At 36.8% G+C, this 27,942-nt stretch overlaps 1 protein-coding gene across 1 annotated transcript; it reads right to left on the bottom strand.

Moving 5' to 3' along the window:
• Nucleotides 1-1,558: 1,558 nt before the first annotated feature.
• Nucleotides 1,559-26,172, bottom strand: Ccdc34 (coiled-coil domain containing 34). Its single transcript, XM_042691705.1, is given in 7 exon segments — nucleotides 1,559-2,096; nucleotides 4,166-4,307; nucleotides 4,921-4,962; nucleotides 4,964-5,080; nucleotides 11,081-11,188; nucleotides 20,231-20,369; nucleotides 25,771-26,172. Coding segments are annotated over 7 exon segments (1,113 nt in total). The 5' UTR covers nucleotides 26,121-26,172; the 3' UTR covers nucleotides 1,559-1,881.
• Nucleotides 26,173-27,942: the final 1,770 nt, after the last annotated feature.

Raw genomic sequence — 27,942 nt, 5'->3', positions numbered from 1 at the left:
TAACGAAGTACTGAAGGCTATTTTAGTAATCACTTAGATATCTATTCTTTTTTTTTTTTTTGGTTGGTTGTGGGTCCTGAACTCTGGGCCTGGGCACTGTTCCTCAGCTCTTCAGCTCAAGGCTAGCACTCGACCACTTGACCCACAGTGCCACCTCCGGATTTTTTCTGCTTCTGTGGTGCTGAGGAATCGAACCCAGGGCCTCATGCATGCAAGGCAAACACTATGTCATGTTCCCAGCCCTGACATCTATTCTTAAGAAATATATATGTATGTAAATTAAGATCTGTGATTTCAATCTCAGTAAAATGTAACTTAATGTTTAACATTTCAATATTAAAAATGCTCTGATAATCCTGATTTCAAAGCTAACGCGCCAGTTAAAAATTACCATATAATTTTTATAAAGTACAGCAGTGTCTCAAGATTATTACAGAACAACTTATGAACCAAAGGACAAAACAGTATTTTCAAAATTTTCTTTGAAAATTTCACCCCTTCTTTCTGTGTTGCAAAGCAGACTTTGTTAGTTGTTGTTACTATTATCATTATTGATTTGTGGTAATAAAAATTAAAACAGAGCCTCCCACTTATTAGGCAGCATTGTACCACTTGAGCACCACTTACAGACCTTTTTTACTTTGGTTATTTTTTCTTTCTTTTATCTCACATTTTTTATTTGTGCACATCAGTTGTACAATGTTGAAAAAAAAAGTCTTGGAACTGGACAGTAGTGATGATTGTCCATGATAAACATATGCAATGCAATGAAGTATGCAATTTAAAAGTCGCTCAAACCTGTAATCCTAGTTACTTGAAAAGCTAAGAATGGGAGAGTTCAGAGTTCAAGATCAGCCCACGCAAAAGAGATGGCAAGACTTCATGATGAATGGTTTGGTTTCATGAGTCTGTCATTCTAGCTATGATGAAAAACACAAAACAGGTGGATCATCATCTATGCACACACATGGGTAGACAGGATCCCATCCCCAAAAGCAACCAGAATGTCTTGGCTATTTTTGAATGTCTAAGCTAGCCTAGGTTGTGATCCTCTTAACTACTTCTCTGTGGATGGCAGATATACATCATTGCACCCAGCTATTGTGCTTCCCCTGGAAGTTGGAATAACAGACACAGGTCACCACGCCCAGCCACTGGTTGAGATGAAGTCTCAAAGTTTTCTTTTGGCTGAGGTGTCCTTGTACGATGATCCCCAAACTCCATCTCCCTGGTAGTGAGGAATATAGGTTGGAACCATGTGGTGCCAGGCTTCGATTAGTTATTAAAAAAAAAATGTACATAATGGCTGGAGTATGATGCAATGGGTAATCAAACAAGCCAAGCAAGAGTGTAAGGCCACAGTTCTGGAAAACAAAACAAGACAAAAACAGCAACAACAACAACACTACTTAGAAAAATACACCAAAAGCCATCAACGAAGACTGTTTTCAGAATACTTAGGTTCCTAACTCATTTAAATAACTATGCAACTTACAAATGCCTGTTGGAATAAATTACTCAATACTACTATGTTCTAAGCAAAAATATAGGCAAATAATAGAGAACAAACAAAAAACTGTTTGTTTATTGACATTATAGTATAATTTTAATAAAAACTAAACAAACACAATTGTTACTCAGTCATTTATCCTGTAAAACAACATGTCAAGATCAACTTTAAAAGCTTTATCAAAATCAAAAGGTAGAAAACATCTTCCTCATTAGCTCTAAGGACTTCACATACAAATTTTGAAAAATGGTATTTAATGATCACATCAAATGCTGACTTACTGATTGAGCCGTATAAAAACAAACAATTTCTGATTTTAAAAATTAAGTAGCTCCAACAAAAACAACAAAAAATGCTATTTTCGATATATACTATCTTTGTATTTTGCACAGAGTTCCAAGACAAAGGTTGTTTCTGGCTTTGTGAATTACCAGAGCCGGTGACCTGGGCGGCTGACTTGTTACAGGTCGTTTATTCTTCTTTCCTGATAGATCCTTAGCTTCTTTGGAAGGAGGCATAGGAATAGGTTTCCATGGTATTGGATTACAGAAGGCTGGCTCTGGGTAGGAATTTCCACTGTAAAAACCTAAAGTCATTAAATGAATCAGAAAATAATCAAATAAAATCTCAAGATTGAAAAACATTTCTATTTTGAAATTCCTTAAAAAATGTTAAAATGTCTATCACTGCAAAACCAAACTACTTATTTAAAACTAGAAAACTTTTTTCAAGGCCACGATAGCTTTTCAAGTACAGTAAATACTGTAACAAATATTAAACAATAAATGGTCATTCTAAGAAACCAAATATGCCAAACTCTATATACTTAGTTTTTTACTAAGTAGTTTGTAAGTTTAGAGCCTCCTTTTTTTTTGGGGGGGGGGGGGGCGGAGAGAGGCAGCAATCCTGGGGCTTGAACTCAGGGCTTGGGCATTGTCCCTTAGCTCTTTCTTTCAAGGTTGGTGCTCTCTGAACCACTTCCAACTTTTTTGGTAGTTAATTGGAGATAAGAGTTTCACAGACTTTTCTGCCCAGGCTGGCTTTGAACCACAATCCTCAGATCTTGTCTTCCTGAGCAGCTGGGATTATAGGCAAAAGCATCTGGCACAGAGCTCATTTTAGAACCACTGAATTAAAATACTTCCATTTTTTCAATTTAGTGGGAAGTTACGGGCCACTAGTTTCCTTTTCTTAGATACTGAAGTTTACAGAAAAATATATATTTTTCATATGGAGTTAAAATGAATCAAAGTTCTTGTTGAAACAAGGTCATACAAATTAAGATTTTACAATATTACTGTAATTTTGGTTACTATTACAAAACATTCTCCTACTGATGTATATAAAGTCTTTAAAAATAGTTAATACTTGACACTTAACAGCATGAAAGAAAAACACCGTGATCATACATATACAGAAATTCCTTTCATTTGTAATTTGTATAAGTGACAAGAATTTGTAAAACTGATATGAAAATAAGGATGGGAAATATGGCATCTGTAACAAAAATATGCCTGTTAAAATTAAACTTCTTAAAAATGCAGAAAAAATTTTAATATCAATTCATTAGTTTAACAACTTCTAGTAAATAGATAAATACCATGCAAAAGTTAAAGCTTTGCTATTTAATCATCAGGTCAAAATCACTGCTTATTACCCTTTTACACTTTTTCTAAACAAGACACTTAAAACAAAAGGAGCAGGCCAAGCTCGGTAGCTAAAATGGATGACCTCTGTGACCTGTGAGAGGGGCCTACCCCTGACAGCAGGAATGTGTCTTTCAGACACTGGCAGTCCACGTTGACTGCATAGATATGTCAACACACACTTCACCAAGATGGTCAAAACAAAGTCTGGAATATGTTCCAGTGTGTGAACACAACAGAATGGGAGTATTTTTAATAATAAATCACTTAAACAAGTGACGGCAGCTGTCAGCAAGGTATGAGCTTCCAACATGAAGCACAAAGAAACACATGCATTGCCATTTATAATCAGACCAAGTTTACAGTCCAACTGGTTTTGTGTTTGGTCATGTGCTGTCTAGTATTCCACCCTGCAAAAAGAATGTGTCAAAGGCATTGGAAGCTCTGTCTTTAGAGAAGGTTAAAAGGATGAAAGGCATCATCCAAGAAAAGTAAGAGGTTATTTTCAGGGGATGATGGGAATTGAACCTAGGGGTTTACACATGCTTAAACCTATGCTCTACCACTGAGCTACACCTTCAATCTCAAGAATTTTATTTGGTTCCCTAATGTTAGGGATCATCTTTTTATTTGTTTTGTTTTTGTTTTCAGTGGTGTTGGGAATCAAACCCAGCCAAGGGCAAAAACAGGCAAATCTTTGGCTATACATATGCTTGGCAAGCATTCTACCACTGAGCTATATCAACAGTCCTACAAGCCATAGCTTGATAATATAAATTTGCAGTTTTCAACTTCTGCCTGTAGGAAATACATAATTTATGGAGAATGACAATAAATTTGTTGTATCTCCTTAGCAACATGGTATGTTGTAATATAATCTTCTGGAAAATAGTAGTTTAAGTGAAAAACTAATTTTTATACACTTCTATTCCTGTCAAAAAGAAACAAAATGCATAACATTATGCCTCTGCAAACCATACTTACAAAGCCACATAACATAAAAACCAACCTGTAAGTTTCCCACTGGAATAACCATAGCTCTTTGCAGCTGGACGAGGTTTATTTTTTGCATTTTCCAACCATTCCTTAAATTTTTTTTCTGCAATTTCCTTTTTCTCCTGTAATTCAGCTTGCCGTTGTTTTTCTTTTTCCTTAAAGTGACAACATCAGAAAAATTTAAGGGTTTCTGTAACATTTCATTCAAATTTCACTGACCCCCTATCCAGATGCTTCCCACTCTAATGACCTTTTGGTCACAGAATCAGAGTTCTAAAATTAAATTACTTTTTTTATAATTTTTATATTTTTTATTTTAATTGACTTATATTTCTATAATTAAACCGTGAAGTATACATAACCAGGGATGTGATATTAAGGTATCTACGGCTGAACAACAGTAACATGTCAAACTCAAGAAGAAAGCAATTTGTTATTTAAAAAGAACTATAATTTATATATAGTAATATGACTAAAATGCACCAAAAATACATACCCCAAATGGTTTAAGCCTGAATAAAACATATAAACAGGCTTATTAGTATTATTCAATGAAAGAAAACCACAAATTCCCATGGAACTTAAACACAGCATGATAGAAGTCAGGATAAATGCATGTTGAACACAAGATCATGGACATAAAGACAGCTCCCTCTATTTTGTGCTGAGAATATCAATTTTCTAATTACACATTTTTTTTCTACAATACAGTTGTCATTCGTAAACACCAAAGCCATATATTCTCATTAGTCACTTCAGTGTAAATACCTTCTCTTTCTTCTTCTTCTCACATTCTTCAGCGTTTTTTTTTCTTTAACCATTCTTGATATTTCTCTTTTGCTTTTTCTTGCAAATATTCTTTCTCCAGTTTCTTTGCTGCTTTTTCTTCCATTTCTTTATTGAGTTTTTGTTCCTTTTCTTTCCTTTTCTTAAATAAAAATAAATTTCCTTTTCTTAAATAAAAATAAACACTTTTCATGATCCTCCCAGAAAGAACTGTTATATAGTAACTTAATTATCTCTTAAAATAGGTGATACCATGTGCTTGGTACAATATACTTTATGAAACATACAACATATGTGCAATCACATATTTAATTCCATCTCTGCTGATCCTGCTCCGCAAAGTTTACTCAAACTCTGCGACAGTGCTGAGCAAACAGCAGGTGCTCAATAAAGGTTTGTTGAATAAATTAATGGATACAAATTCCAACCTATTTGACTGTCCTTAATCTTAACATTTTATAATGAATGATCACCCTTACTCTAAATATGAGTCACCTGTCTATAAATTTCCTGGACAAACTGCCAACCTAAACACTTAGCAATAGATAAAAAAATATTTGTATTTATCCTTGGTGAAATGAATGACACCTATTTAATACTGTAAGGGCAAAAACAGACAAATCTTTGGCTACACAGAAAGATCAGGCATTCACAAATAAAGACCCAGAAGTCAAATCTTGTCTGCCAACTATGTATATTTATAAGTAACATTTTACAGAAATATAGACACATCCATTTATTTACACATTTATTGTTAATGGCCATTTTTGCATCCTAAGAGCAAAGTTGAAGATTTCCCTTGTATGGCCAGAAAAGCCTAAAATATTTCCTATTTGGAGTTAAATTTCTTTTCTACACTCCTCTGGAGACAGGATCTTGCTATGTAGCCCAAGCTGGTCTTGAATTGCTATTGGAGTTCAAGCTCCAGCAAGAAAAAGAGATATAGAAATAGTCCCAAATATTATGGACTTAAATGTGTTGTCCCCTTCCCCTTTCCCATGTTGAAGTCACAACTCCCAGTGTGACTATATTTGGAGACAGACCCTGCAAGAGGTAATTAAGTTTAAATGAAGTCACTAGGGTGGAACCTAAATCTAACAGTCCTGGCATCCTTACAAGAAGAGTAAAAAACATCAGGGATGTGTGTGAGAGAGAGAGAGAGAGAGAAAGAGAGAGAGAGAGAGGGTGTGAGTGTGTACAGAGAAAAAAAACATACAAGGAGACAGAATGACAGCCATTTGCAAGACAAGAAGAGGCCAAAGGACAATCAAACTGCATACACCTTCATCTTGATCTCCAGTCTGCAGCTCTGTGAGAAAATAAATTTCTCTAGTTTAAATCACCCAGTCTATGCTATTTTGTTATGTCAGCACTGAAGGACTAACAAAATTAACTGAAATGTTAAACACCATCAGATATGAGAGAACTTGGAAACAAGAACACCGACACTCAGCTACAATCTCTGTACGACTTAGAAGCAAAGAGCCTACGAAGTAGATGGCAAAAAAAAATGCAGATTACAACTTTCATATAATAGTAATGGAATGTAAAATGGTATGAGCATTTAGCAGTTTGAAAACTTTTCATAAAGATAAACATATACTTATCATATAGTTAGCAATTTATTTCTAGGTATTTGCTAGGGCAAATGAAAACAACTGTTTACTTATATGTAAGTGGTCATAGAATTTTATTCATAATGTCCCCAAACTGAAAACAACTCAAATGTCTACCAGCTAGTAAATGGACAGCACAATCCTACTCAATAATAAAGAGTAAATCAATGATATATGAAATAAATTTAAAAACAACAGAAGATCAAAAGTATATACTCATCATTTCATGTGTATGAAATTCTAAAAGAGGCAAATCTAATCTACAAACTAGAAAGGCTACTGGCTACCTTGGAGCTGGGGCTAGCTAGAGGGACCCAGGGGACAGTTTGGGGATGATGAACTTATTTATTTCAAATAAGTGTATTCTGTGGTATTCAAATTGTAGCTCAACTGAAAAAAAGAAAAGCTAAAATATCAGGAAGCAAGACAAGGGGGGGGGGGGGGAATCTGACCAAATACATTTTCGAATATCACAAGAAATCCAGGACTTTATAAAATATGTGCTAATAAAAGTGAGTATAGAGCTACTTTTTTAAAAATCAGGCTTTTTGTAGGATTAAAATTAAAGAAGGGAGAATCAAATGCCTAAGTCAGCTAAAGAAGAGCAGGATATTCAAGAGACATTGCTACCAGGAGAGAGAGAGTAGCTGGCCATTAAGTGCCTTCAGATTTTCCAGCACACTGGTTCTACACTACACACAGCACCATAAATCTTCCTATTTTTAAGATGGTGCCCTGAGAGAACCTTTGTTTCTCGCAACTAAAGGAAACGAACAACTAGGTGCTTAAGTTTCTATTTTGGTTTCCCTAATAGTACTTGCTTGGCACACAGAAAAAGCTGAGTAAACATTTGTTGATAGCTTAAGTGATACACTGATAATCGTGGCATCAATCAGACACTGTGTTGGTCTGCATTAGCATTTTACATAAAAATGTTGTGTTTTTTTGAGATTCAAAACCAATTTTAGGTAACTTTAAACCACTGAAAATAAAAAGCCTTTTTGCAGCATATATATATATATATATATATATATATACATATATATATATATATATCAACATCATGAAAACTAATGTAGAAAATAAATTAGAATGGCAACACAAATGTAAAAGTACCAGGAGAGATTAGTCATTTTACTTTAAAAGGATTTAACAATTTACAGTCATTAGAAACTAGCTTTGCTAATGGCTACACAAATTCTTTTGGGTGATTTTTTTTTTTTTTTTGATAGAACACAGTGAAAATGACAGAGAAAATAACAGCCTCAGATATAGTTGAACTGTGAATGAGGCTGGAGGCAGCAGAGGACCACACACCATGAAATGTAAACAGAGGAGAAAAAAAAAATGAGATGCCAGACAGGAAGAGAAGAACCAGGAGAGTAGTCTTTCCAAATGGAGGTTAATGTAGTCAAGGTTGTAAGAAATCTGATAGCTTTAAAGAAAATACACACACACACACACACACACACACACACACACAAAACACAAAGTAATCAATTATTCATTAACAGGCAAGAATGTTTTCCAAGTTTAATTTTTCAGGGTTCATTACTGAACCATTTCCAACTTTCTGAAATACTCTCTTCAATAATTAGTGATTTATGTCAGGACAAGCCACTTTGCCCCCCCCAAAAAAAGATTTTCCCCTCTCGATTGGGTTAGATGTACTGACACTAATTAAAATAACAAATATGTCATGGATTGTTCAGCAGTATCTTATGTACTTAACAACTGTGTGAGATTGGCATGTCAAAATTAGCTTAATGGAGTTAGAAGATAAGAGAGACTTTCAGAAGAGAGAGCACAGTATTCCTCACATATAAAACTATTCTGATTTAGTTATAAACTTCAAAAAATATTGCCCAATTTTGAAATATTCCCAACAGAATAATTTTAATTTTCACATTTATTCACAGTAAAATCTTTCTTGTTATGTAAGATAAAGCAAAGGAACAAAACCACAATTGACTTCTAAAGTAAGGAAGAAATACTTCAATTAAAGCAATATCATTCTAAGCATATATAACCATGATAGAAAACTAACAACAGATCAAGTATTTTAAAAATCCATCTGCTTTTTGTGTGGATATCCAAGTGAAGACCTCCCACACATGCAGGTAAGTACTCCACCCCTGAGCTACATCCCTAGTCCTAGCATTAAAGAAAAATTTCTAATCCCTAAGCCAACACAACAGCATATTAAAATTTAAAGTAAGAGCTTAGTGTATAGTTCAGTGGTAGAGTACTTGGCTAGCATATATGCATAAGGTTCTGAATTTTGTCCTCAATACCAAAGAAAAAGAAATAAAAGGAAATGAATTCATTTATTCAATTAATAAATTTTACTATATACAAAGTATTATGTTAAATCTTTTAATAGATAAAGATATCACAGATGAAAATAATTTCTGTTCTCAAGGATTTTAAAGTCACAAGGAAGTAAAGGCATATACACAATAAAAAACAGAAAAACTTACACTCTACAGGGCAGTGCAAAATAAAGTGCCATCAAAATGGTATAATCTAAATATTCAAAGAATCTCTAACATATGACTACTTCACATAGGAAACAATTAGAGTTGGATGAAAAAGGGAAAAGCATAGTAAAGGACATGAAATACTATCCTGAAGCAATGTCATATATAGGGCTGGGAAGGTGGCTCAGTGGTAGAGTGCTTGCCTTGCATGCCTGAGGCCTTGGGTTCAATTCCTCAGCACCACATAAGCAAAAAGAAAAAAAGCCGGAAGTGGCGCTGTGGCTCAAGTGGTAGAGTGCTAGCCTTGAGCTGAAGAGCTGAGGGACAGCGCCCAGGCCCAGAGTTCAGGTCCCACGACTGGACCCCCCCCCACCCAAAAAAAAAAAAGAAATGTCATATACATACTATGTGATTTTTTTGTTTCTTTTGTATATTCTTCCCCCTATAGTATATCCCCTGTTGTCACTGTATTTGATTTTGGTATACTGGCATTGTATATATGTTTATTTGAATTAGGGAAGGGAAGGGGAACAACAGAATACAACAAAAGACAAGGAGGGAACCAATATCACAGAGATATGCACAGAACAATATGTTGGAAATGACCTGTACAACTTAGGGCGGTTAGGGGAGGCAAAGTAGGGGAAAACTGAGGGAAGGGGTAACAAGTTTGACAAGTTATGTACTTATTATTTTACTTATGTAACTGTAACCCCTCTGTACATCACCTTGACAATAAAAAAAAGAAATATCATATATATAAATGTAAAACAGATTATAAGGTGGATCACCTTATAATCCTACCTACTCAGGAGGCTGAGATCTGAGAATCTTGGTTTGAAGTCAGCTCAGGAAGACAAATTGAAAAGACCTATCTACCAGAAAAAAAAACAAACAAAAAACTGGGACTAGTAGAGGACTAGCTGTAAATGAAAAGACTGAGAAACACTGTATAAAAAAAAAGAAGTGGTGTCACTGAGCACCAATGGCTCAGGCCTGTCATCCTAGCTACTCAGGAAGCTGAGATCTGAAGAATGTGGTTCAAAGACAGCCTGGGCAGGAAAAATCCGTGAGACTCTTACCTCCAATAAACCAGCAGAAAACTGGAAGTGGTGCTGTGCCTCAAGCAGAATGCTTGCCTTGAGCTGAAGAGCTGAGGGACAGTACTCAGGCCCAGAGTTCAAGCCCCACAACCAACAACAACAAAAAAAAAAAGTGATGGGAGAACAAGAAAGAGTGTGAAGGGAGTAAAGGGACAAAGTCTCAAAATCCCTTAAGAATACATATTCCTGGGCTGGGAAGGTGGCTCAGTGGTAGAGCGCTTGCCTTGCATGCATGAGGCCCTGGGTTCAATTCCTCAGCATCATATAAGCAAAAAGAAAAAAGCCAGAAGTGGTGCTATGGCTCAAGTGGTAGAGTGCTAGCCTTGAGCTGAAGAGCTGAGGGACAGCACCCAGGCCCAGAGTTCAGGCCCCACAACCAGAACCAAAGAAAAAAAAAAGAATACATATTCCTGCAGACACTAAAGTATATTTCAAGGCTTAAGATTTCTAGGAATTTTTTTTTTTAGGAGCAATGAGGAGAAGGTTAGTTTTTTGGAAAAGGAAATATTTAGGAATCATGAAAGAATTCTTATGCCTAGGTGACTAAGGAGACAGAACTAATGAAAGCAACAGACCTTAGAAGGAAGTTTCTAGCTTCTAAAGAATAAAATGAAGGATAAAAATGGAAAAAATAGGTTGTTTTAGATATACAAGTTTAGAGGTACCTGCCAGTTATGGATAAAAGTTGAGGTTTAAGTGATATTAAAGTTAGTGTCTATAGAGGCCCATGACTAGTGGAAGGCACAGGAAGAAAAAAAAAATGAAAAAAAAACAGAGGGTAGAAGTCAGAAGATAAAAAACTCGGTTAAAGTCCATGAGGGTAAGGAAATAACAAAAAGAGCAAGGAAGACAGAATTCAAGAGAATCAAAAAGAGCAAAAAACCTAGTAATGAAAAGATGAGAAGACAATATTAACATGTGCTTGTACATTTTTTATCTTTACCTGTTTATTCTTTTTCTGAACCCATTCCTTGTGCTTTTCTTCAGCAATTATCTTTCTTTTTTCACGTTCTTCCAGTTCTTTTCTTTTTGCTAGTTTTTCATTCAATTCCTGTGGATTTTATTGAAACAAAAGGTAACCTTTAGTAGAAAAATGCAAATCACATTTTTTAAAAGGCTGAGATTAAAGGAGAATATAGTTTTCTTCCTAGAATATATAGTACTTGTGACAATTACTTATTTAAAACTAGTCCATGATGAAAGAAAGCATTGGTTAAAAAGCATAAGTCATTTTTTAGAAATGCAAATAATTGCTTGGCAGCAAAACACTAGTTTCTTAGACTAAACTTCAGCTAAATTGCCCTCATTGAAATCAACTTTCCCACACATAAATTTTGGCATCCCTATAAGCTACTGGCAGTAACTCAAGACAACTGCATTTTTTTTTACAGTTAGAAAAAATTTTAGATTTTTAATGAAGATGAAGGAAAGAGCAGGACTTAAAAATTCCTAACTTAAACTTTTAATTCAGAGTTACACCAAAGAAGTAATGCAAGAAACTATTCTACTTTAGAGAAAAAAAGGAATCTGGAATTTTCTTCACTAATTTCATAGCTGCTGGGGTGTAAAACAAAACCACATTCATATCCTAGATTATTTAACTGCCTTGCTGTCACTGGAATCTACACGTCTGGGCATTTCTTCAAGAGAAGGAATGTGGAAGGTATGGCCAAATAAAACTACAAGCTCAATGCCACCACTCTGTCACTCATCAGCTAAATTACCACATTAAGAAAGCTGTTCAAACTAGACTTCTTTAGGATACTGCAACTGTAATTACTGATTATTTTTCTTTTCTCTCCTTGGATACTAGTAACCAGATACTTTTTTACATATCTTCCATTGGTCTCTTCTCCTCCTCCTTCTTCCCTTTCCAAAAGACCTATCTATCTGCACATTAGTGGTAGTAAGGACAATTTTCCAAGTTGCAGACCAATTGCAATGACTTAAATGAAGATAAAATGTGATAAGAGCATACTTCTTTGTGGGGCCTGAACTCTGGGCCTGGGCGCTGTCCCTCAGCTCTTCAGCTCAACGTTAGCTCTCCACCACCTGAGCCACAGCGCCACTTCTGGCTTTTTCTGCTTATGTGGTACTGAGGAACTGAACCCAGGGCCTCATGCATGCAAGGCAAGTACTCTACCACTGAGCCACCTTCCCAGCCCCAAAAGCATACTTTTTGCATGTTAGAATGACTGACTGCTCCCAGGATACTTGTCTGTTTTCCATGACTTCTCATCCTAAAATTTCAATGCATAAAAAATAACTTCATTCACTCACTCTAAAGCTTTCCAACTTTCAACACTATTATGATTTAAAATTCTTCATTAATCTATGGGGTACTCCTTGATTACTAGCTCAAAATTATAGAATATCTACTATAAGTCCTATTAATGAGATAGATAGATGACAGATATAAGTCCTAGAAGTCTCTGATTTTATCTCATCCTCTATACAGCAAAATGCTAGATTGTGAGTTGTGTATAAAAACAGGAGATCAGTGAAATGAAGGGAAGGCAAAGATATGGAGAAACAGAATGGACTAAGTTAGGAAGTAATAGTCCTCTTTCTTAAAATATTGAAGAAATGGCATTCCAAGAAGGGAGAGATTATAGGGGAGGGAGTTAGAAACCTAAAGTGTGCTGTTAATTTTCTCTTTTGATAAAATAGTGTTTTGAGACAGACTGAACAAATCAAACACTATGAAGCAAAACTATATGCAAAAGGGCTGATACAGAGCTCCTGATGACAAAGGTTAAAGATTGTGTTGGAAGGGATGAAAACTACTCTGAGAGTAATTAGGAGGTCACCAAAGTACATATTATAGAGAAGTGTCTCAGTTGTGTCAGAAAATAAGAAAAAATATGCACATGTGTATGTTACATAAGTATATGGATATGTATATATGCATGTATAGTTAAAAGTATAAAATATATAGATATTTATAGATATGTATTTGAAGATATGTATACATATTTATAGATATATATTTCAAAATATTCCCCAGTCCTAATTATGAAAAGCTTAAATGAACAATTGGACATCACTAATTTTATTTATGTACCATTGAAAAGTCCATGCAACTCATGAACCAGGAGGTAAAATCTGATCTTTAATTCCTATTTTATGGTTTCCAAATTTTGTTAATGTTAATACACAATTTTTTTGGTAAAGTCCACAAGTATCTAGAAAATGCTACCACTAACCTAAATAACGCTCTAATAGCAGGATGTCTATTCAAGCAATTTACCCACTCAGAATATAACTCTTATTATCTTTCTTAAAATTTTTTATCTTTAATCACTCCATCTGTTCACCACAAACACAGGCTTCTTTCAGGACACTCCAGCAGAAATGCTCTCTCAAAAAAGACACTTACTCAATCTTCTGCTATACCACTGAATTTCAACAGTATTATAGCTGTTTCCCTATAGAGTAAACAATGGTAAAAAAAAATTAAAATCTAATATGCGCTTAAGATTTCAATATATCATGACTTTTTTACTATGCAAGATAACAATAAAATAAAATTAAGGGGCTGGGAAGGTGGCTCAGTGGTAGAGTGCTTACCTCGCATGCATGAGGCCCTGGGTTTGATTCCTCAGCACCATACAACAGAAAAGGCTGGAAGTGGCACTATGGCTCAAGTGGTAGAGCACTAGCCTTGAGCTGAAGAGCTCAAGGTCAGTGCCCAGGCCTAGAGTTCAAGCCCCACAAACGACAAATAAATAAATAATAAATTAGTTTTAAGTTTTGCCAGCTCTATACAGCCTATATTCCTTCATTAAGGACTGATGAGTTAAGGAGGCAAGGAAGAAAAGAAACAGGTAATTTTTCTAATTTTGAGGAAATAATATCAAAATGTTAAAAAATTAGAACAAGTCAAAGATGAGAGAATTCAGGTCAGCTAGCTAAAGAATTATTTGTAAATGAAAATAAAATTTGTATAACCTACAAAATCAATATATTTCAGATTACGTTCATGTTTACCATATTTTATTATCTCAAAAAAACCTTACAAATATATGAGCTTTTACAAGTGGGTAATTTTAATAAGTTAAAATAATTTTCAAATTCAATCTCACAAATATGTTTGCAACAAATCTACATATTACTGAAACCAAGTTGCTGAGTTGGAATGCTCTTTTTAATGACCGACCTAATCTAGACTTTCCTTTAAATTTTATTTATTTATTTATTTATTTTTTTGGTCCGGTCGTGGGGCCTGAACTCTGGGCCTGGGCGCTCTCCCTCAGCTCTTCAGCTCAAGGCTAGCGCTCTACCACTTGAGCCACAGTGCCACTTCCGGCTTTTTTCTTTTTGCTTATGTGGTGCTGAGGAATCGAACCCAGGGCCTCATGCATTGCAAGGCAAGCACTCTACCACTGAGCCACCTTCCCAGCCCCTCCTTTAAATTTTAAAGGAAGAAAATATGGATATCAGTGTAAGTTTAGGTGTGGTGGTATATACCTAAAATCCCAGCTCTTGGGAGAGAGACTGAGGCAGGAAAACCTCAAGTTGGAGGCCATCCTGGGCTATCAAGTTCCAGGCAGTACAAACAAATAAATACCAAGTCAGAGGTGTTTCTTTTTTTTTAAATATAGATATATTTATTGTAAAGATATTGTACAGAGGGGTTACAGTTACATGAGTAAGGTAGTGAGGCATTTCCTATGAGGCATTGTTATGCGCTCCTTTGTTTTACCCCTATGTAAAATACATCTTGATATAGTGGGAAAAGCACTTGGGTTGTAACTTCAGGGTTACATAACAAGGTAACCAAAACAAATGTCACATTAGACAAAACATGAAAAGCCTTTACAAATAATTATACCCTGTTCTATGCTTAATCATTGTGGAATGGGACTTTATATTCATTATTTTAGCCTGTCCTCTAAACAAATCATATTAGTTATCTCCTCTCATACAAAATAATATGCACTGAATGCTTTCTACATAGGAAGCCAACTCCTGATCTGCATTTAGTCCTTATAACAACACTAAGAAGTAACTATCATTTTTTAACCTTTCACTGATAAAGATATTGAGGCACAGAAGTTAAGGATTTACCCAAAGCCTGTTTAGAATGCAGAAGTGCAGCTGAAGAATTTACACTTTGAACCCCTCCAGTATTCCTCCTCTTAAGAGTTGACTTATAAAGAACTAAGAAGAGCCAAGATTACAGAGTTAAAATTTCAGCCTGGGCTGGTGGCCAGTGGCTCATGTCTATAATCCTAGCTACTGAGGAAGCTAAGATCTAAGGATCACAGTTTGAAGGCACAGTCTGGGCAGGAAAATCTGAGACTTTTATCTCGATTTGCCATCAAAAAGCCGGAAGTAGGGATGTGGCTCAAGTGGTAAAGTGCCAGTCTTCAGCAAAAAAGCTAAGAGACAGAGCATCAGTTCAAGCCCTAGTATCAGCACATACACACAGAAAAATAAACAAATAAAAATAAATAAAATAAAATTCAGCCTTTTTCTGGGTGACTACACAGCCCAAGCTTTCTCATTTTTCTACAGTTTAATGTAGACTTGAAGTGACTCTCTTCTCCTTAATGTTAACAAGGGACTTTCAGGGAGAAAGTAATCTGTTCACCACTACTTTGCTAGGTCAAGGTTTTCCTTTTTTTATATACTTTTTTATTATAAAAATACTGTACAGAGGGGTTACAGTTACATGAGCAAGGTAATGAGTCCATTTCCTATCAAGCACTGTTACCTCCTCCTTTGTTTTTCTCTTACCATCCCTTCCCTCCCACCTCCACAACAACACCCCCCCAATTTGTAAAATTCGTTTTTCAACATAGTGTCTTGTGCATCTCATTGTTACAATGGGTTAACCTGTATCCCTTTTTAAGCATTTTGTTTTTTCCCTTCCCCTCCCCAAATTAGAAAAATATATATACAAGATGCAGGGCACCAACATCAAATACAGTGAAAACAGGCATTATACCATGGGGGAGGAACATACAAAGAAACCAAAAATCACATGGCACATTATAATATGTTAGAAACAATAGCAAGAAAGAAAAAAACCACTTGTGTCCCTATCTTGGGGTTCATTTCGCTTAACATCATCTTATCTGGTCATATGTACATAGCTTTTGACCTTTTCTGCTTGTCCCAGTTATTGCAAATAAGGGAAATCATGGGACCTATGTTTCTTTGGGCCTGGCTTACTTCACTTCATATAATTTAAATGGAAAGACTTGGAAAAGGTTTTCCTTTTCTGAAATCAAAAAGGGGTTGTATCTTTGAGGATTTGTTATTGGGGGATTTAATTTTTTTGAGTTCCACGTATATTTTAGATATGAGACCCTTGTCTGTTATGTGGCTACTGCAGATCTTCTCCCAATCTGTGGGCTTTCTATTGATCTTGCTAGCTATGATCTTGCTTGCTTTGCCATGCAGAAGCTCTGCATTTTCAAACAATTGCCCAATAAATAAGTGGGCTAAAGACTTACAGAGAAACTTCCCTGAAGAGGAAAGAAGGATGGCCAACAGACACATGAAGAAATGCTCAACCTCCCTAGCCATAAAAGAAATGCAAATCAAAACAACATTGAGATACCACCTCATCTCAGTTAGAATGGCTAAAATCAAGAACTCTAATTAAACAACAGATGCTGGAGGGGATGTGGACAGAAGGGAACCTTACTGCATTGTTGGTGGGAGTGTAAACTTATTCAACCACTTTGGAAAGTAGTAGGGAGGTTCCTCAAAAGACTCCACATAGGGCTCCACTGTGACCCAGCAATCCCACTTTGGGGCATTTACCCAAATGATCACAAACAAGACCATACTAAAGCTACCAGCACAACTATGTTTATTGCAGCATTATTTACCATAGCTAAGAAATGGAACCAACTCAGATGCCCCTCAGTTGATGAATGGATCAAGAAAATGTGTATACATACACAATGGAATTCTATGCCTCCATCAGAAAGAATGACATTGCCCCATTTGTTAGGAAACAGAAAGACTTAGAAAAAATTGTATTAAATGAAGTAAGCCAGGCCCAAAGAAACATAGGTCCCATGGTTTTCCTAATTTGCAATGACTAGTATATGTCTGAGACAAGCAGAAAAAGTCAGATAAGTTGATGTTAGGCGAAATGAACCCCAAGATCAGGACTCAGATGGTTTTTCTTTCTTGCTATTGTTTCTAGCATATTTATAAGATGATTTCTTTGTTGCTTTGTATGTCCCTCCCCCACGGTATAACCCCTGTTTTCACTGTATTTGATGTTGGTATAATTTGTGGAGGGGAAGGGAAAAAAACAAATCATTTAAATAGGGAAACAGGTGGACCAACTGCAACAATGAGATGTACAAGACGTTATGTCGAAAAATGAACTTTACAAATTTGGCGCGGGCGTGGGGGGGGATGGAAAGGGATGGTAAGGGGAAACAAAGGAAGAGGCAACAATGCTTGATAAGAAATATACTCATTACCTTGCTCATGTAATTGTAACCCCTCTGTATGGTATTTTCACAATAAAAAAATTAAAAAATAAAGTAAGGGGTTGTAACTAATCCTCAACTAAAAGTAGAATACCACGTTTTGTACAGAATTATCATATATGTATGATATATAAATATATATGATATGCACGTATGATATTAAGGTATCATATATGTATGTGTGTATATATATATATATGTACATATACATATATATATATACACACACACACACATATATATATATATATGGGCTATATATGTTATTCCTGCTACATTTGCCCAATTCCTGGTTGCTTTAGCTCCAAGACCAATCTTAACCAAAAAATTATCTCAGCAATGTAGCAATTTTGCCTCTACAATCTAGAAACATTTACTCATTGTATATGTAATATTAAAAAAATAAATTTCTCACTGTGAGCACCTAATACTAGAGCTAGGTATGTAGCTCCACAGTGAAGCTTTGCAGAGGGCCTTAGATTTTTATTCTAAAATTTGGTATTTTGGGAAAAAATATTAAGAAATAAAGCTACTATCAAATTAAACAATGAAATTAATAATGTTAAAAATGTTAGCTAAGAGCCACAAAAATATGTATTAATTCTGAAAATAAATGAAAAACTTTAAGACTATGCATAGCTATAAATAACAATACCAACAAAAAGAAAATCATCTCTATATTTTGCTTCTTTTAATCTCCACAAAAATCCTTAAGTATTATTTTTACTGTCTTACACAGAGAAATTAAAGTATGAAAGTTTAAATAATTTGGCTAAAATCACCCAACAAGTAACAGGCTGCACAAATCTAGGCTTTTTTATTAAGTCTGCCCAACAGCTAACCACAGGCCCTACTAAGAGGAAATAAGTGCTACTTTCTCAATATACTTTCCCAGGAAAATGGTATTCTAGAAGAACAAAGTATCATATAGTAGGGAAAGAGCAGAATTTATTAGTTTCTACAATCAGTTGAGCTATTCCAACTCTCCTGGAAATGTTGACTGCATACCTAGTTAGAAACTTATCACAGAAATAACAGTTTCAAAACTGCTATGAAAAATGTATTTTAAGGGAAATCATAAAGGGAAAAGTTTTAGTTCTCATGATTTTTATGATAACATGGTAACTAAGGCTAGAATAAACACAAATAAACAGTTATATTTTAATATACATTGAATACATTCTGAATATTCTTTAATGTATCAGACTGCCATTTTAAAATGATGTTAAAATATTTAATAAGGATGTAGGCTCAGTGGTAGAGCACTTGCTTAGTATGTTCAATACCTGTGGGTTGATTCCTAAAGCCACCAACATTTTTTTAATACAGAAAGTTATAAATAATGTGACAGTCAGAAAAAAAAGGAGTTATAAGAGTTTGATCCTAAAAAGTATCCTTCACCATGCAATCTACTTTATGTATGATTAAGACAATCCGGCTGAATAATGAATTTAAGGGGTTCCAAATTATACAAACCTAATTGGTTGCTGGTAGATTCTCAATGGCAAACCGAAACAGTTGAGGAAATAAAAGATTCTTGTGTAACTATGAACAATTAAAGCCCAAAAAGAGAAACAGCAACATAGGAATGTCCTTACACAGGCAAAAAGGAAGGCAAGCGGTGGGGATCTGGCTTAGTGGTTGAGCTACTTGCCTAACATGCATGAAGCTGTGCATTCGATTCTTCAGTACCCCATAAATAGAACAAGCTGGAAATGGTGCTGTGGCTCAAGTGGTAGAACGCTAGCCTTGAGCAAAAGAAACTCAGGGACAGTGGCCACAGGGAAGGCAGAAACTGAAACACCTGGAAAGACCATAAATTCTCACCCCAGCACACATGATAGCATACGCTCTTTGAAATATGGAGGATTATATTCTCAACTCCATTTCAATTTTTGTCTTTTTCAAAAAACTAAGTGAGTATATAGTTACATTTACATTACAAAAAATACATATGAAAAAGTTCCACTGCACGGGTCTGAATAGAGGCATTTGCATGTACTGTCTGCCTCTATCCATGGGTTCCACATCTGTGGATTCAAACACGCATAAATGGAAAATATTCAGGGGAAAAAGACTGTGCCTGTACTGAACATGAACACATTTTCTTCCTTGCATTGTTCCCTAAACAATAAAGCATGACAACCATTTACATAGTATTTACATTGTATTAGGTAATATAAGCAATCTGGAGATGATTTAAAGCATGTGGAAAGATGTTCCTATGTTATATGTAAATGTTATGACATTTCACACAAGGGACTAAGCATCTGTGGGGTTTGGTATCCACAAATGTCCTGGAACTAATCTTTTACAGATACTTATGGGTTAACTAGATTTTTTAAAAAAAAATAAAAGAAAATCTAGAAGGTTATCTGCCATAATATTAACAACAATGGTTATCTTTAGGTGGAGAATTAGAAATATTTTCTTTTTCTTAATTATCATTAGCTTTATTTCCAAGTGCTCTTCTAATGAACACATCTTATTTCTCTAAGATTAAAATTAATTTAGTACACTAACACAAATGTACAATCATTGGTTTCAGAGACAATGAACATTTTAACTTAGAACAGCAGCTCAACTCTGAGAGCTCAGGATTAAATAAAAAGAACACTGTCTAGTTTTACCTCTAAAGCTTTCTGCTGCAGCCGGTCACGTTCTTCTTTTTCTTTGCCAACAAACCAAACCTCCCATGGTGTCAGTCTGCTTTCTGGTAAGTGCACCTGTTTCTGTTCTTCTTGGTTATCTTCTGATTTAACTTCACTGCTATGAAACATAGAATACTATAGCACTTACACACGAACCTCTTTTCTTACTAGTTAAAATTACTTCCCTGTACAATGAAAGCAAAAGTTAATAGTGTACTTACAATACTATAATTGTTTCTTTGATGGTTATTTTAGTATCTTTAAGTGGTTGTTCAAAATGTCAGTTTATGAGTGGAATTCTTGATCAATATCACTCCTTTCATTGTTCTCCCCATCCAACCTCAACCATCCCCTCAATTCTATTTCATAGGATATGTGTTGAATATTATGATTCAATTCGAATTCTCTTCCTCTGTTCATTCATCTTCTCCTCTCATTGATCTACTGCCACCCACCCTACTCAATAAACATTTCAGTTAGACTCTTAAGTTAGCTGTTTCATCTTTTGAATTTCTTTCCTGCATATATCATACTTCAGTTAATATCTGCATACTTCAGATATATTGACTCTGAACTAATATATACATATTACATATAAGCATCATATAAAAATCATGGAAAGGGTTGGGCATTTGTGGCTCTTCTAATCCTAGCTACCCAGGATGCTGAGATCTGAGGATCAGAATTCAAAAGCCAGGCAGGAAAAGTTGGAAGACTCTTACCTTCAATTAAACACCAAAATGAAAAAAGAAAATCTTTTTGTACTCAAGTGGTAGAGCACTAGCCTTTAGCACAAAAAGCTCAGGGGCAGTGGGCAGACCCCAAGTTCAAGCCCCAGGAACAACATGTATGCACACGATGCATGTGCATGCATGCACAAACACACACACACACACACACACACACACACACACACACACACACACACACACACACACACACAAATCATGGTAAGGAAGTTTTCTAATACATGGGTTTGAACTCCAGACTCTAGTCACTTTAGCCAAATCCCCTGCTCTTTGCCTTCACTTTCTGAAACCAGTTAAGAGTTCATTGGAGTTTAGGGACAAAGTGGGTACCTAGCATGTGCAAGGTCCTAGATTCAATTCTGAGCAAAGATAATCTATTAGAATAAAGCAAACCCAATTTATTTGCCTTAATACTAAAGGAGGTAATCTCTACTTCTAAAACTACTATGTGGATCAACTAATTACATGATTACATAATCCTAATCAGATCCTGGGTAGAAACTTTTCCCTTTCTCTTAAAATAATACAGGAAAAAATAATACATATATAAATATATACACAGAATGATACATATATATACAGAATGATAAAGTATATGTGTTAACAATTAGGGCTTATGAGTGAAGGATGAACAGATGTTTTTAATATTCTCCTTTTTACTTTTCTGTAAGTTTGAAATTGTTTTGAAATAAAAAGCCACAAGAAAAAATAGCCCTTCTCTTGTTTGTTTTGTTTTTGGTGCTAGGAATACAACTTAGACCTTAAGCCTGCTAACTGGAGCTCTGCCACTGAACTACACTACAGCAACTATGGCCTTATTGTGGTTGATTCCTTTTGGCCAATTTTTTTTTAATTGTGAAAATATCATACAGAGGGGTTACAATTACATGAGCAAGGTAATGAGTACATTTCTTATCAAGCATTGTTGCTTCCTCCTTTGTTTCCCCACTTCGTATCATAGGCTCCATATATACATATCTTCTGTAAGTCTTCTATCTTTTAGCAGGAAAAAAAAATACCAAACTACATGAGCAAATAAAGAACACTGGACATAAAGACCTTATAAAACTTAGTAAAGACTTAACAATTAGAATCCAAGGAAGTCCTTAGCACAAAAAGCTCTGGGACAGTGTTGTGTGTTTAACATGGCTCCTAGCAAACAAGTTGCTTTACAAACTGCTCTACACAATGTTTTTCTACCTCATAAATCAAGTATTTTCTGCTGTTATTCATTCATTCATGCCATTATGGAATTTGTATTCTTACTGGGAAAGATTCAGTTGATATATTATTTCATTCTTACAGAATAACCTTATCTGTTCCCACAGCTTCAATTATCACTATAAACTGATGATGTTCATATCAATTCCAGGCCAGAGTTTCATCTTAAATTCTAATCTACCTCCAACCACTTGATAGATCTACTCAATATCAAAAATAGTTCAAAAACTGATCGAATTATCTTCTAGTATTTATCCTCTACCAAGAATAAGTTTATTTCTCTTATAATCCTTAGTGAAAGGTACACTACCATTTATCCAGGAACCCAAGCCAGAAACCCCATCTTTGACTCTACCTGCTTTCCTTCCCCCATCCTTTAACCCTATCATCCATACAATCACTTCCTGTCAATTACACTACTTAAGATTTCCCAAGACATTCTCTTCTCAAACTTATAGTCTGTGAGTAGAAATGGTCTTTCTCCCTTCCTTTCAAACAATTCTAAACACCTTTTACCACATTCATCTCTCAAAAGATGCATCTTTCTACCATTCTACTCTCATCTCAAAAATTTTCAGTAGTTCCTTTGTATAAATCCATAAACTGACCCCTTCCTATCCTCTAGCCAATTCTTTCCTCAATGGCTGTGCCAGGCTACTATGTCCTAAAACTCACAAATTCCTTTACTCTTCTGTCACTTGTGGCCAGTTAACAGCAATTTGATGGGGGGGGGGGGGGGGGGGGAGGAATCACTACCTGTTTTCCTAGGTGTATACATTTTTAAACCTCTTTAAAGCCACTATTTTCTTACTTGAAAAATGGAGATGCCAGTAGTAGTTACCATACAATAGTACTGTCTGAATCAACGTATGCTAGTACTCAGTGTACACAGTAGTTTTGGATACTCATAAGCACTTGTTCTGCATTACTACCACTATTACTACTACTACTATCGTTAATTCCTACTCTTACTCTAAGATTTTTTTTTTAAACAAGGTCCTGCTATGTACCCCAAGCTGGCTTTGAAGTTGCTACATTAGCCTAAGTTGGCCTGAAACTTGAAATCCTACTGCCTTAGGCTTCTAAATGCTAGGATTATAGCTGCCACACCACCAAGCCAAGCTCTGAGATTCAACTCTGACATTATTTTATTGCCTATGGAACTCTGCCTGCAAACCATCTGGATTGTTTCAGGCTGTCTGTGTAACCTCTGCCATGAGCCAAAAGTTCCTTAAAGAAAGAAAACAAATCTTGACTAGCCTTGAATCTGAAATATTTGTTGAAAGAGTAATTCAGTCAAATTGCAACTTAAATATTAAAATTCTTAACATTTTTAATGATGTGTTAAAAATGGTCACCCACAAAAGCTGTATCCAAAATTAAGAAAAGCTTGATGAAGTGTCCATTTAATGTATGAAAAAGACTCCAGAAAAAATAGTTTTCATTATCTTGTCTGAGGCCAACTTTAAACTGCCTATCAATCCTGGCCAATACACTTGAAATTCAACACTGCAACATCTAGGCATGCTTCTATTTATCTTGAAAGTATAATGCTGAGTTTGCTTCCATTTTGTACAGCCAATTCCTGAGTCAATCTCAAAGAAGTCTTACCTTATTAGTTAATCACTGTCAGATCACTTTGATAGGTGAGGGACAAAGTGTATGTAATCTCCCACAGCTCTCTGTGGTTTGGTGTCTGCTCCACACAGCACGTTCATGTCCCCAAACAATGGCTGCCCTGTGACTCTAGCTGCCTGCTCCCCCAGCCTATCACGCTTCAGATGTCCAGAGAATCAACTAAAGGTGAGTAGGTAGACGGTGTTTTCTAAAATGACTGAATGTAACTAGAGCATCTATTAGTACCTAATAGGCATCTGAGACACAGTACACAGAAGCTTTTACAAATCTTCATTCTCTTTTTAGATCCATGTACCATTTATGTTTTGATTCAAAAGGACTGAAATATGGTCAAGAAGGCAATCAGATTTATGGTGCTACCAGCTCAAGTGGCTTTGAGTGTCTAGCTCTATCCCAACCCATAAGGCTCCATTTGATTAGTGTTTTGGCTCTTGGAGGCCAATGCAAGGCTCTAACTCTAACTATACTGCAGATTTTGATGGCCATTTATTCTTCAAGTTGCTGTTATGCCCATCAATATGTAGTCCTGTTGATGATGAACAGAAGGTATTTCCCAAAGCCTTAAAATGTATTTTTAAAATGTATAAGACCCACTGAATCCTGCAGGTTCCAAAGGCAAAAAATGACAAAAAATGAACTCCAGACACTCTTTAACACTATGAACTGAGTTCTAACAGACCAATCAACAGGTCTGTTTCTTGTTGCTACAAGCAGCCTAAACATGTGGCTTGCTTGGTTACTCTCCCTGACCTCCTAACCACCATTCTACTCATGTATTTACTTTCATTTCTCATTCTTACAAAGAGGCTGTCTTGTGGCCATGGATCACTTCATATGATCCCATATTCTATTTATAATTCTCATATTGATACATAATACTGAAGGTGGGTATGTTATTTCTGACACAAAAAGCATGGGTTCTCTGGACTGACTTTCTTAGATTTCCCATCTTGTACATTATGTCACATGACAATCGGAAACTTGCAAATGCTTCCTAAATATGGTTGAAGGAATAAAATCCCAGAATGGACTTGGATTATTATGCATGTCTCAGAAATACTCCTTTTAGGAATAAGGCCCTTGGCTTTAGACAAATATTATACGGAAAACATTACAAGTATTCTGGAGTACTAGGTTCAGATTTGCTAATAATTAGGAGTATGGCTCTCTATCTGATCTTTTATCTGTAAAATGAATAGCGTGATCTGTTTTAATGACAGTAGAAACCATGTATATCTGATTTAGGATCCTCAGGACCTAAACCTATGTGGGAAAACATAAATGTTTGTTCATTCATCGTAGAAACAATAATCCTTTGGGTCTACCATTCTTTGGGACATTAATAACTGTGCTTGTGTGTGTGTGTGTCCCCAAATATGTGAGTGTGTACGGGGCCTTGAACTCAGGGCCTTGTACTCTCTTTCCCTTGGCTTTACTCAAGGCTGGCACTCCACCAGATCTCAGCCTCCTTAGCTAGAATTCTACCACAGGTATCACTGAAAGCTCGTGCTCATTTCAGACACAGCCTGCCTCTGTATGCTGAAGTAGACTTTGACAGCCACTGTACTTTATTCAGTTCTTTATATTAAAAGTGACCTGCTTGGTGGTAGAGATTATGGGCAAAAGTTCTACAGCCCTTGTGAATTTACAAAACTCCTGTAATCACAAAGTTTTGAGTATCTGTGGCCTATCCGCATTTTCCTGGATGACGGGGGGGGGGGGGGGGGGGGGGAGGGGGGTAGGGGATAAGAACCACAGGAAACCTGTGGTCATTTGTCACCATCTGCCCAGGTCTGTGTGCAGAACGGGGCCCGGGTTTCTCCTGGGGTGGTTTGGCTTGCTTCTTTGGGGAAGTGGGGGGTGTCTAGGGCATCTTGAGGAAGCTTGTGTAGGCCAGGGGCCTCAGTTTACCTGGCGCACCCCTGTAAATCCAATCCTCTCAGGCTTTCCACATGGGCCGGTGGGTCACAGGCCTCTCCATCCACGGCCTCCTCATCCTCCCCGGCGCCGTCCTCCTCGTCAAACACGAAGCTATGGTGGCCGAGGGGAGACAGCAGGGACCAGGTCGAATTGCTGCAGCTGAGAGGCAGCGGCGGCGGCGAGCGCTCCGACGTCGTCACCGCTTCCAGTCCCCGCCCCAGCGAGTCCGGTGTCAGGACCGTGAGTGATCTGGAAGCGGGCCGAGACCTGGGCCCGAAGTCGGTGAAGAAGTCCGGGCAGGGAGGTGGAGAGGGGAGCTGCCACCGCCCCACCGACCACATCGGGCCCAGCCAACTTCAAACCGGCGCCGCCGCCGCCGCCGCCAAGCCCCGTTCTCCCAGCAGGCCCAGCGCGCGCCGAGCCTAGCCAATCCGAACAGGCTCCGCCCCTGCCTCGCGTTGCCATGCCGACGATTGGGGCACGCCGAGGCTTTGTCTGGGCCTGCAGAGCGTGGCTTCCTCTGTGGGTTCTGAGCCTCTCTCTACCCTTCCGCAGTGGCTGAACGCTGCCCGGTGCTTAAGAGACTCCGCACCTCCCCCGCCCATGGGTCCTGGCTCCCTCCTGACAACTTTTGGTTGCTGTGGTGTTATAAACCGTTTGGCAAATAAAATGTTATTGTCAGTGAACAAGGCAGTACCTTTTAAAGTAAAAGATGGGGGAAAGCCAAGACAACCCCTCTAGCCTCCAGGTAAGGTCAGGATGATAAACTTATCAGTAGTCATATCTTGAGGTTAGTGACCATCTTTTTCTGAGAAGGTGGAGAACTTTTATCTAAGAATGTTCTTTGGGGAGAGACAGACAGGGGAGGGGGACACTGGGATTTGAACTCAATGCCTTGTGCTCTTGCTTGGCTTTTTTTGCTCAAGCTTGGTGCTCCAACCACTGAGTCACACCAGCTCTTGGCTAGTTATTGGAGAAGAGAGCCCCACAGGCTTTTCTACCAGAGTGGCTTTACACTGTCATCCTCAAATTTCAGCCTTTTGAGTAGTTAGGAAGGCAGGGTATGAGCCACCAGCTCCCAGCTCTGGGACAATCTTCCTGGTTTAGAAGTAATGCAGTATTTTTCTGGCATCTCAAGGGAACTAGTTTGTCCTAAGCAGCGTGTGGATTTTTTAGCCTCTTTCCTGAGAATCGGGATCTCTCTATATAGCCCAGGCTATATAGCGAAAACTTGAAATCCTTCTGTCTCACCTTCCTGAATACTACGATTACCTGTGTATGTGACCACCTCAAACACTTCATTCTTTTGTGATGAAATGTCGTTTAAAAAAATTCTGGTAGGTAAGGAAGCATTGTGAGGTGTGGAAGCTTGATGCTTTGTTCAAGATGATAAAACTGTATACACCTGTAGCTAAACATTACTTTTGTCCAATACAATTGCTCGTAGAAATATCACTAGGGCTTGGAAGGTAGCTCAGTGGTAGAGTGTTTGCTGCTCATGCTTGAGGCACTGGGTTCAATTCCTTAGCACCACATAAACAGAAAAGGCTGGAAATGGTGCTGTGGCTCAAGGGGTAGAGCGCTAGCCTTAAGCAAAAGCAGCTCAGGGATAGTACCCACACCCTGAGTTCAAGCCCCAGGACTGGCAAAAAAATCATCACTAAAAAAATTACATAATTTTCCATTTCCTCATCTGTCTATATCCTGCTTCAGATTCACCAAGTGAAAAGACAGTGGTTAAAACAACACAAAAACTTGTTACAGACGAGGGTGATACGAAAATCTTTTACTCTGAATTCATTTAGATAGCTCTGTGCAAAATTTGACACAACTGGATATGGCAGAAATTAATTGCAACAAAAGCTAATTTCAGGATGAAGAAGCTCAAGTTACTAAAATATTTCACCAGAAGGTGTAACTTAGTGGTAGTGTACTTGCCTACACTGTGAGAGTACTTATGTTAAATCCCAAGTATTGAAAGAATACAAAAATGCAATCCTACAAACTACTTATATAAGGCATTTTGTTAAAATCTGCATTAAAATCACAATGAAAATGAAGGAAAGCTGGAACAACATATTGAGTACTATAAAGGATCAATAAAAAACAAGTTCATTAAATTGTTTTCCGTCTTTATCCTATTGTTGAATATTAGCATAACTG

The sequence above is a fragment of the Dipodomys spectabilis genome, unplaced genomic scaffold, assembly GCF_019054845.1.
Source record: "Dipodomys spectabilis isolate Male_0828 unplaced genomic scaffold, ASM1905484v1 ptg000145l, whole genome shotgun sequence".
NCBI lineage: Eukaryota > Metazoa > Chordata > Mammalia > Rodentia > Heteromyidae > Dipodomys > Dipodomys spectabilis.
Note: the sequence above shows the minus strand (reverse complement) of the source record. Positions and strands in the feature narration are given on the sequence as shown.